Source organism: Telopea speciosissima, chromosome 7, assembly GCF_018873765.1.
Source record: "Telopea speciosissima isolate NSW1024214 ecotype Mountain lineage chromosome 7, Tspe_v1, whole genome shotgun sequence".
Classification (NCBI taxonomy): domain Eukaryota; kingdom Viridiplantae; phylum Streptophyta; class Magnoliopsida; order Proteales; family Proteaceae; genus Telopea; species Telopea speciosissima.
Window position 1 is genome coordinate 14,844,879 of NC_057922.1, and position 11,170 is coordinate 14,856,048.

Consider the following 11,170-nt stretch of genomic DNA (forward strand, 5'->3'; position numbering starts at 1 on the left):
GTCCAAACCCTAATGAACATGTATGGGTCCTACTATATATATATATATATATATATATATAGAGAGAGAGAGAGAGAGAGAGAGAGAGTTTGAACTTCAAATGGAAAAACATAAATACCCTAATCATTCACATAGAGGAATATCAAACACACAGCATCAAATCAACAAAGAAGATGTTTGGAGTTTCTCCCATAATAATACCCTACTACTAGTTAAGAAGGCCATTTGAGTACTCTTAGAGCATTGCTAGTTGTTGAATATTAAAGGGGTATACATCAGAACAATACTTTGAAGCATATGAAATCCTGGCAAGAATGATGTTTGCAGCCTCAGTAGGATGGAATGCATCCCAAAACACATACTTTGTTCTATCAACACAGGGTTCTTGCATTGGAAGACAAGTGAGTTGGCCATTATTCTTTCCCACTCCACAGCATCCCTTGTCAAGCACTTCAAACCCTGTTTTACTCAAAATGGTCAGGAAAGAAATTGTAAAATCATACACTATGGCAGTGGTTGGTATGCATTCTAAGTAGATTTCGCATTCTCAAATGATAGAAATAGTTGTTTTTATGCTGAGAATGCAAAATCGACCTAGAATGCATACCAAACACTGCCTATATATCAATTACTATTAAGAAGAGGAGGTTATGAAACTTTGCAGCTATGTAAGTTACCATAAGTTGCTGCATTTTTTATAAGACTTTTAGAACTTTCATATAAGTTCACATATACAAATCTCGCTCCCGGAAAATTCCCCTTTTTGTTGAAATGATCGACCAATTTTTTAAGGCCCGAATTGAAAAGAACGATCGCGTTGTTGATGTTCTCATCGCAACGGCTACTCTTTCCATTGCCGGTGCTGTTATACCGGGCTAACTCATAAGGTATGCAACCAATCTGGCCAACTGCTGATACCACCACCTTGCGTGCCCCCAACTGGTATAGTTCCTGAACAAGAATAAGCAAACATAGATTGTGAAATTGAACAAGAACATACAAATCTCATGGGAGCTACTAATTGTCACTGTGCCTAGTGATGTTTAGTGCTTCACAACCTATCATTGTGACAACATTAGATATGAATAGATACCCATTCTTTAACGGCTAGCTTTTAAGGATGAGTTCTATTAAATGTAATACACTGACCGTTAATTGACGGGAATAGTCTTGAAGAAGCAAAGCCGCATAATTTTGGGGATTGTAATCTCTACTAGTTGAATAGAGATCCGTCATAAAATAATTGTTGAGGTAATCGTTGCTTCCGAGGCCGGAATAGAAGATGCATTTGCTTAGATAACTATACAATCCAGTGTCGTTTCTTCTGAAAAACCTTCTCATCTGTTGAACTGTTGTAGCAAAGTTTGATACTTGTTGGTTCATGGACATGTGATCTCCCTGCATATTAGAACAACCAAGATTTAAGAAAATAGCCAATTATTGGGTTAGACCGGACCGGCTTAATTAAGAAGTTGTCATGCCTAAACAAGACTAACTAATTTACCAGATTGTTGCCAGTTTCATCTAGAATACCAGCCGCTCCTGATGCATAATTTACTCCTCTTAGCAATGCCGGACCTCTTGCTCTTGAATATGGTGGAATAAAATCCGGAAACCCTAGAAGTTGTGCTGAAATGATAAAATCAATTTGTCAAAAAAACAAAAGAGCAGAACTTGTGTGGCCTATCCGGGTCAGGATGAGTTGGATAACCCATCAACATCAATAGGTTCAACCGAACCGGACTGGTCTGACCCAATGCCACACACATGCAATGGGCAATGAATAAAAATACAAACCTAGGACATCTACTGTGGTTCGACCATTGTTGAACCTCCCAGTGACACCCTGAGGGAAGTCAATGCCATAAGGCATGTAGTTAGCCCTAGCAAGGGTAAGTATGTCATTGTTGTTTCCATTGTCGACCAAGGAGTCTCCAAAGATGAAGAAACATGGAACCCCCTGAAGGTTCTGTGAATTAGCCCTACAATTACATAGCCACAGCAGAGCCAAAGTGATCACCACAACCAATTCACTAAACCTCCTCATGATGTCTAAAGTCTCTCAAAACCTAGATGTTCTTGCCAATGGAACCTCCCCTTAGGTCATATTTATATATAACCTATATGGTCCTTAGCTTGCTAGCTAGCTTTCCTTAATGGGTTTCCTGTGATGAAGAAAAAGGTACCATGAGAGCCCTCAAGAGAGTAATTGGGTTGTTTAGGTTGGGGTCATGTGTCACTCAATTCTTTCCATTTAATGGAATTGTGTGAAAGGTATAGAAGTAGGTATGCAGCGGTGAAGAGGGTGATGTCTCGTGAGCTATACAGAGGGGAAAGTCAGATGGACCCTCTTAAAGGCCCACCAACCTCATCTTGTAGTGGACAAGAACATGTTGTATGGAGTTGTCAATTTTTATTTTATTTTTTTTTTCAATTGTAGAGGATGATATAGCACAAAGAATTAGAATAGAGTGGATGAACTAGAGGGGGACGTCTGAAGTGTTGTGATCAATGTATTCCTTTAAGATTTAAAAGGAAAAATTTAACGGACAGTTATACAACCACCAATGTTGTATGGAGCTTAGTGATGGATACTGAAGAATAAAAAATAAACAAACTTAGAATAGCTGAAATGAAGATGTTGAGATGAATGGATAATAAAACAAGAAAAGATCAAAAAATAAATAATAAACAAATTAGAGCTAATTTTGGAGTAGCTCTAACTCTGATACACGATAAGTTGCAAAAAAACCATCTCACAAATACTTGTAGAACGATCATCTCCTATACTCTTACATACTATCTTTTTTTCAAAAGGTAAAACACAAACCATTCAATTCCATGTCCATGAGCCTCTCCTATGACCTACTAAATCATGAAGCAAAGAGTTATTAAGAAAATATTTAGCTTTAAACGAAGAATCCCCCATAAACTATTAGACTAATTAAAAGCCTCTGCCCTAGTTTAATTAATAAAATTGTATTATGAACATAAGCAGACCTCAACCCCAAACCCCTAACAGATTTGGGAGTACAAGCATGGAAGACAAAACTGATAGAATCAACACCAAGTGGCCAGCATGAGTAAGCAAATTAGCTTTCAACAAATAATCTTCTCTCAACTCGACCAACAATAGAATTCAATCCTCCAACTTTTGATCGAGATTGAAACAAATTAATACTCAAATAAATAGCATCATAACCTATTTATTTAATACCCAAGAGAGTAGATAAAATGCCTCTTATCTTCAATAGATACATTTCTACTAAAACACACACCACAGTTAAGTTGTGCTATTGCAACATCAGGTTGCGGGTTCGAAACATGGAAACAGACTCTTCGCAAAGCGCACTACGTACATTTGCCCTTCCTAGACCCTGTAGAAGCGGGAGCGAGATTCGTATATGTTTCTAATACATGTTTCAAATTGCATAAAAAAATAAACATGTTTCAAATGATCAATCAATTATCATGTGTGCATAATATACAAGTGATCGATATACATGTTCCACCAATATGGTTGGTTTATGTTTAAACATAGGACAGAAGATGTGGCCTATGCACAAGCACAAGGGCCAATGAGAGTGCGCATATGGGCATTAATGGGGGGGGGGTTCATTTTAGAGGGATGGGGCATCATTTTACGGGGTCTGTGTTTGGGCACAACCTACTCAAAACCTAGCAGGGATGTTTTTCCCTAACATAATATACCTTTCAATTATAGAAAATTCTTATTGTAACTAAGTCGTGAACTAGTTGTAACCTTGTGTTAAAAAAACAAAAACAAAAACTAGTTGTAACGTAAATTTTTTGTTATTTTAAGACAGGGCAAGAAAACGCTAACCAGTCGTGTAAGGGATGAATTGGAGGACAACGCTTCAGTAGCCTGGAATAATGCTTTGATAGTTTTGGCTTGGCATTCTCAAGGAGAGGTGGAGGTTTCTAAGATGGAGGTATTAGCTGTCATGATTGAATGAGTTGGCGAATCCTCATTCAAACCTTTGCAAATATCTGTAACGTTATTGTAGGATCCATTTTAGGATTGTTTTTTGTATTCTTTCGTAGGATAGTTTCTCCAATTATGGAGTTGATTATTGTTTTTGAGTTCTTTCCTAGGATAGTTTCTTCAATTATGGAATTGATTACTATTTCTTTATGTATATATCTTCCTTGTTTATTCAATGAGAAAATCAATGGGATTTCATGGCGTTCCTTGTGAATTACCATCTCTCAATTTAGAGAGTGTTGTTGCACTGTGGTATGAGATCTCGCAAGCTTGGGCCTCCAATACTACTACAACTCCATCGTTGACCGAACTCCACTATCGACCTCAGCCACCAATGTCGTGAATGTTGGTTGCCAACAGGGTGGTTCAACCATTGGTGTCGTTACAATGATTCTTCATGGTTGTTCCTTTCAACCCTACCTTTGCATTAAATGATTGCAACTCAATTCAAACAGTTACATATTTAAAAGCTCAATGTGCGGTCAATGGTACTTACACCACCATATTCTCTCCTACAATGGTTAATGCTCATCAACCCTCTAAAGTTGACCAATGGTTACATGTCTTCAGTTTCATCACTTTCAACATCTCTTAGCGGGAATAAGTTTGAATTTAGCTCGTCTCTAGGGAGTCCAGCATGCCCAGAGTGCTGCCAGCCGTTGGGTTGTGCCGCACACATCCCTAGGCATGCACCGAGATGTGTGCGGTACAGCTCAGCTGTTGGATGCTCCCTGGCAGCACCCTGGGCACTGGGCTCCCTGGAGACAATCCAGATCCTATAAGTTTCCACAATTTCATTTGTTTCATGCACTTAAGGATCATGGTTATGGGGCTCATCAATCCCTACAAGTAAGAAGTGGTTACACTTCCGTTACAGGTGGCAATCAGTTTCCTAATGACAATGAGTTTCTTCAATCGGTTATGAATTATAGTAAGTAGCCTTCAATTTCTCAATAATCAAGCAACACTAACCTAAACTCCATATGATGACATATTAGTAATTTACTAAAAATTTGAATTAGGGTTTGAGAAGCCTTACTTGTTTACTTTGGATTACAATTAGACCATTGAGATGTATGTAGGGTCCTCTACCACATGGACTAACCCTTGTAATGTGAAATGAAAAATAATAAAACGTTGTGCTTCACTAGGTATACTAATTAATAACGCTTAGAAGGACCCATACAAAATATAGCTTTTAATGAGTATCTCACTAGAGAATTAAGATTACGCAATATCTTTATGGGATCAAATTAGGAAGTCAAGAACCATTAAAGGGAACCATTTATTATTTTGGAGAAGTTTTTAATGGCATTAATACCTTCTAAGTTTACAAAGCGCATATCTCTAGTGGATCGCTTTAATACGTTTTGAAAGTTTTATAGCTCTTATTATAAAGCTCAAAGCAAAGACTAGCTCGATCGTTAGAAGTTCTTGCATTTGGTTTTCTGTAGTGAAGATCGAGAAATGGAATATCGCAAGCTTTTGCTTTTCACTTGTCTTCTTACTTTTGTTCTCTTCTCTGCGGCCTTGGGTAAGTAGTACTTCCTCTTAATTCTGATTCATTTCAGAACTTTTTTTTGTTCCCCTTCCTGTTAACACGGTTTAGTTTCTTTCTAGATTCTTAAATTAAAGATATACATGCATATTTTTTTTAAAGGACATAGAACGCAACCCAGTCGTGTGCCTTGCCTGGCGACCACGTCCAGACACAGAACCACCTTGGGGTGTCTGGAAAATCCACCTTTACATGGTAGTAAGGCGGTTCTATGTCTAGGCGTGGTTGCCACGGATAGCGTTCTTTTTTTTTCTTATCATATGAGTTTTCATATCTTTCATATCTATCACACTGACTAGGATAATTGATTAATTCTTTCCTATCTAACAATATAATCATAGGAGACAATTAGTCACTAATTTGGGGTGATTGACCCTTGTAATTTCTATATGGGGTGCTGTTCTCTGTGCCGCAGCGCAGGTTGTGTCCAGACACATGGGGATGGGTGTAATAACCACCCTACCCCCTGAGTGGCAGGCCCATGTGCCTGAGCACAGCCTGCTTTGCGGCACAGAAAATATTCTCCATTTCTGTATATATATTTCCTTCCTTACATCAATAAAAGATACACATTCACATTCAATCCAAGTTCTCTCGGGTGTTGGTTTTTTTTTTTTTTCTTATAATTGTTGTATGTTTTTGTTCCAGTTGATCCAATAACAGGTGGGAAGACACAAGAAATAAGCAATGTGGTTAAGAAGGATGGTGTTGAACTTGAACAAGTATGTACTGAACGTTGCACCGACAAACGCGCTTGCCACGAGCATTGTGTTCAAATGGGACATGGAAGAGGTCTATGTGAAATCAGTCCCCCACGCTATCTCGTCTGTTGTTGCCTTTGACTTCTGAGTTCAATAGTTCATGGAAGAAAATAAATGGATGTAATATTAATCCTTCATTTGCTTTCCTTAAATAAATATAATCCATGATTGTGCAATCTATTCTTTGAGTACTTCTATTTTTTTTAAAAAAATTTGAATTAATAAGGTAAGTTTTTTTTTGCTTTCTTTCTTTGGCTTGCAAGTTGAGTGCATGCCTTAGGAGTTCACCGGGTCCACTCTTTTATTTCATATGTGGGATTTTCCATGGTTATACATCTACGTCTATGGTTTAACAAATATCCTTACCCCTTTCAAATTATTGATGCTCTCTATATTTTTAGTTGGGGCTCATCTTATGGTTGGTTAGCTTTGGAATACCTAGTAGCTCCCATCTTGTGGCTTCCTTTTTAATTTCATCCTCTACACTAAATATATTTCTCTGGCCTGGTACTGTTGTGGTGCTTTACGTACGTTGTCACCTATGCTAAAAAATACGTCTTTATTTCAGCAAAATTACTAGTTTGGACAATGAAGAGAAGGAAGTGATTTCACTTCGCTCCATCTTCACACTTGGAGAGTTGGCATTTTCTTTGGAAACTCAATTTACATCCTAAATTTAAACTTTTCCTTTGGTTTGTTTTACATACAGGAATTCCAGTTAAAGTGATGCTTTTGAAATAGATCTCGATTGAGCCGTACTGTGTTTTATTGTGGCTCTTTTGCTGAATCAATCTAGTATCTATTCCTCTCATATGAATGGTCTAAGCGTTTATGGGCTGCAAGTCCTCTAGGATTGAGAACCGAGTTTCTCTCCAATGAAAAGCTTTACATTTCTATTATCACTAATAGAACTCTTGATAGGTTTTCTCTTAAATGTTTTTTTTTTTTTTATTTTCATTATCACATGTTACTTTATTTGGGATCTCACAAACCAGGTGTTAAGGGGCCTGGCTAGCTAAACCTGATCCCGATCTAGTGCTTCAGAATCTTCTTCGCTGGCTCTCCGATCATACTATTCATCCTCCCTCCCTCCCTCCCTTGCACCCTTTCTTGCTTTTTCTGATCAAGATTGTTGTAGTTGCTCCCCAATCATGTTTATGGTCCTATCCCCGTTCTAAATTATCTTTTTTTAATTGCACAAGAATTTCGAACCCATTCCTAAACATCTTTGGTTGGGTTTATTATATTTTGTTAGAAGGACAATTTATTTTGGTAGTTGTGGGATTTTTGGCTACAAATCATTTTTTTAGAGGCCGAAGTTCAGGGAATTGTTTTGGATGTTGAGCATTCTAATTTCTTGAGATGCAAAATCAAAGAAGTTTGGAGTAGTAACAAAGGGCTCAGTAACATCAAAGAAGTTTGTAGTGAGAGCTTGGCCTTGGCATCTCCTTCCATAGTTTCTAAAGATTTCTCTCTCTCTCTCTCTCAAAAGTTTGGTTAATTCATCATTTAATGAAGAGATAAAAAGAGGGTTTTTTCAAAAAGTGAAAATCATTTAATGTAACATTAATATAATATTAAATACAAATCTTATTTGAAAACCTTTTTTTACCATGCATTAAATTATTTTTGGGAATAAAGTAAAGGGCAAAAAATAAAATTACAATATTGTTGTAACCAACTTAGTTACAACAAGATTTTCCCCACATATTTAGGTCTCGGTGGCATGGCCCTTGCACCAGCATAGGGGCCACTGAGAATGCACGTATGGGCATCAATATGGATAGAATTTTTTATTTCACCAGAGGCAAGGTGATAATTTCGTGCGCTCTTATGTTTGGGCGTAGAGGCCACGCAATCAGACAATATTCTTTTTCCTAGAGAATGCCACCCGGTCTCGCAACGCACACTGTCCCTACATCCTAACACGCAAAATGATTGTCGCACCCCCTGGAACCACGAAAATGACTAGGGGTGCGATGGTCATTTCAGGTGCCCTTGTGTCAGGGCGTAGAGGCGACGTGTCTGGCACGACCGGGTGGTATTCTTTCTTGCATATATTATATACATAAAATATATGTATTTTTTCTTTTGTTTCTTAAACCTTGTAGGCAATTTTTTTTTGGGTAAACTTGTAGGCAATTAATGTACTGGGATAATAGTGTTAAACTCCAACCCCCCCCCCCCCCCCCCCGCGGCACAAAAAAAAAAGTAGTGGGATGGTGTGTTTAAGGCAATAATTTGTTATTTATTGGATTAAAGAGAAAGTAAGCTTTTGATATATTTTTTTTTTTATATTTTGAAGTCAACAGAGCATATCTAAGGTTGATCTGTAATTTTTTAAACTAGATCAACTTAGTGGTTGAACCAAAAAATGGAAACTGCTTTCTTTAAGGAGAAAGTTTTCCTTAACCTAGTGGTCAAGGAATCATACAATCATCAACCATAAATATCTGCCCTATATTCTCCAATACCCTATGGACACCATCATTTTTCACCATATCAATATTTGATCATTGGTTTCCAAAGCAGCACAAGCACAATAAAGTTTTGACCATCGGACCAACCAAAAATATTGGTATGAAGTATGAACACCATCTGTTTGGTTCGGCTCGTCTCTCTCTCAAAAGATAAAATTTCCGATCCAAGCTCCTATGACCGATTGGTTTAAAGTCTGGGATCCCTTGTTTTATGCTGATAAGAAGATGGCCCAAGATCTTTTTTCTCAAGCTTCATTCATATTATGGTTTATCTGGAGGTTATTCAGATGGTAGAGAAAGCTTTCACTGAATTCCAGTAAGCAAATAACCCATCTTACTCTTCTTCTCATGTTATGGATTCTCCTCGCAATTCGGATTCTAGTCATGCTCACAGCTGGATTCCCCCCTCGCCTTCTTGGGTTAAATTGAATGTCGGCGCAGCTTGGATCAAAGGCTCTAAGAAATGTGGCATTGGAAATATTATAAGGGATCACTCTGGTCTCCCTCTCTCGGCTTATTCAGTTGGTGTTCATTGTGATTCAGCTTTCCTTGCCGAAGCTCTTGCCATTCGCTCGGGCCTTCTTCTCGCAGCTAGAGGTGGCTTCAGGAAGGTTTTGGTGGAATCGGATTGCTACTCATTAATCAAGCAATTATCCTCTTCTGAACCTGAGCTTGCCATTGAGAGTATTCATCACGATATTGTTCTTCTTCAGAAATCTTTTGATGATTACTCTTTTTCTTTTGTTCCAAGGTCTGCCAATACAGTGGCTGATTCCTTGGCCAGGTCGGCCCTTTCGATTGAGTCTCCGATTGTTTGGCCTCTTACCTCTCCTTGGATTCTTCATCTTTGTGAGAATGAAGTCAGTGTTTGTAATGACTCTTTAGTTCAATGAATTTTCTTCTTACCAAAAAAAAGAAATATGAACACCATCTAAATCCATCAACAAAAAGAGAAAGAGAAGGAAACTTCAGTTCCTTCTTTACAGTTTAATAAATAATTTTGAGAAAATTACTTGGACACCTCTTAGACTATGACCATTTTGTTTACAATTCTCCTTTTTATAAACAATTATTTGAACACCCCCTGCATTTTACCATTTCTTTCAAGTAGGTCATGTCCATTAGTTTAGTGATGATGTCATTGGTTAAATTTTTTGTAATGCCTAAACAACCCTTAAAGGGTACTGAAGTGAATATTAAAGGCCAGTGCAGTGGTGGACCAAAGACCAACCACATGTAAACCCATCAGTATTACACGATTTCATGCCCCAAACCACACAGAAAAGCCAGCCTCTAATTTACAAGCTGAAATTGAAACTTAAAAGGAATAAACTTATAGAGCCGGAAACAGGAAAGTGAAAACAACAAAAGAAACCATTAGAAGAAATTGACAAATGACAACCGTTCACTGCAAGGGGCAAATACATTTACAAGCTGAAATAGAAACTTGAAACCCACACCCAATAATGGGGAGCTCCTCCTTTTTACACATTCTCTCCTCCAAAAGCCGCAATGGTAATCTCTCAACAACCTCACCACCAGAGCCTGTGATCCCATCCCGCATTTTCAGAATTCTTCCACGAGCTGAGTCAGGGAGAGCTTCGAGCCCCATGAGCCGAGCAATGACGCTAGGCGAACGAAGCTGCTTCTCGTTATCCTCCGTTGTGGGTTGCAGCATGAAGAAGAAGAAGGGTAAGTTGATCATTTGACTTTCTATTGTTTAGTTCTAATTGCAATTTCAAAATATCTTTTCAATCGATACTTGAAGGGAAAGGTATTCATACACGGGAGATTCTCCCATCAAGTCCATCAAATAAGGGGTCTAAGGGTTTTTATGATATTTCAGATGGGCATAAATGTCAATCCAACTACATTTAATGCAGGTTGTGTATATACACGACCGTGCCGTGCATGAAAACTTTTTCCATACTTGAAATACTATGATTTTCAAGAAGAAGAAGAAGAAGAAGGGCAAGTTGGTCAATTAACTTCATAAGTTTCAGTTGAATAACTCATAAGGGTAAAATGGATATTTTCATTTAAACACTAACAGCTGATTAACATCGACAGGCTTAGGGGGTGTCAAGTAATTGTTTGAAAAGTTGGGTATTATAACCAAAATGGTCATAGTTGAGGTGGTGTCCAAGTAATTTTCTCAATAATTTTTTATTTTTTGTAAAATTGATCAAAATCCAAGCCAAAATCTTTTTGGTTCAACCACCAATCTAATTTTAAAAACTATATGACTACACAAAGACGGGGACATGAACCTGAAATCTGGATCCTCTACTTCCATCTGCTTGGTACTACCGTGTGTGTCACTGTGTCACACAGCAAGACAGTAAAAACCGCCTCCCCTCACTTG

General features: G+C 37.9%; 2 protein-coding genes across 2 annotated transcripts; one reads left to right on the forward strand and one right to left on the reverse strand.

Annotated features, from left to right (window-relative positions):
* Positions 1–165: 165 nt before the first annotated feature.
* Positions 166–2,047, reverse strand: LOC122666972 (GDSL esterase/lipase At1g33811). Its single transcript, XM_043863113.1, has 5 exons — positions 1,798–2,047; positions 1,505–1,629; positions 1,150–1,398; positions 678–951; positions 166–459 (listed from the first exon to the last, which is right to left on the reverse strand). The coding sequence occupies exons 1-5, from the start codon at positions 2,045–2,047 to the stop codon at positions 236–238; spliced, it is 1,122 nt and encodes a 373-aa protein (XP_043719048.1). The 3' UTR covers positions 166–235.
* Positions 2,048–9,158: 7,111 nt separating this feature from the next.
* Positions 9,159–9,698, forward strand: LOC122668266. The gene has a single exon (XM_043864854.1). It carries the CDS (start codon positions 9,159–9,161, stop codon positions 9,696–9,698), a length of 540 nt encoding a protein of 179 aa, XP_043720789.1.
* Positions 9,699–11,170: the final 1,472 nt, after the last annotated feature.

What these genes read in the sequence shown, in the direction of transcription:
- LOC122668266 (XM_043864854.1), top strand. Translation starts at nt 9,159, where the DNA reads ATGGATTCTCCTCGCAATTCGGATTCTAGTCATGCTCACAGCTGGATT.
- LOC122666972 (XM_043863113.1), bottom strand. Translation starts at nt 2,047, where the DNA reads ATGAGGAGGTTTAGTGAATTGGTTGTGGTGATCACTTTGGCTCTGCTG. An exon ending in AACCACAGTAGATGTCCTAG is followed by an intron (nt 1,630 to 1,797) that starts GTTTGTATTTTT and finishes TTATCATTTCAG; the next exon opens with CACAACTTCTAGGGTTTCCG. An exon ending in ATGAAACTGGCAACAATCTG is followed by an intron (nt 1,399 to 1,504) that starts GTAAATTAGTTA and finishes TCTAATATGCAG; the next exon opens with GGAGATCACATGTCCATGAA.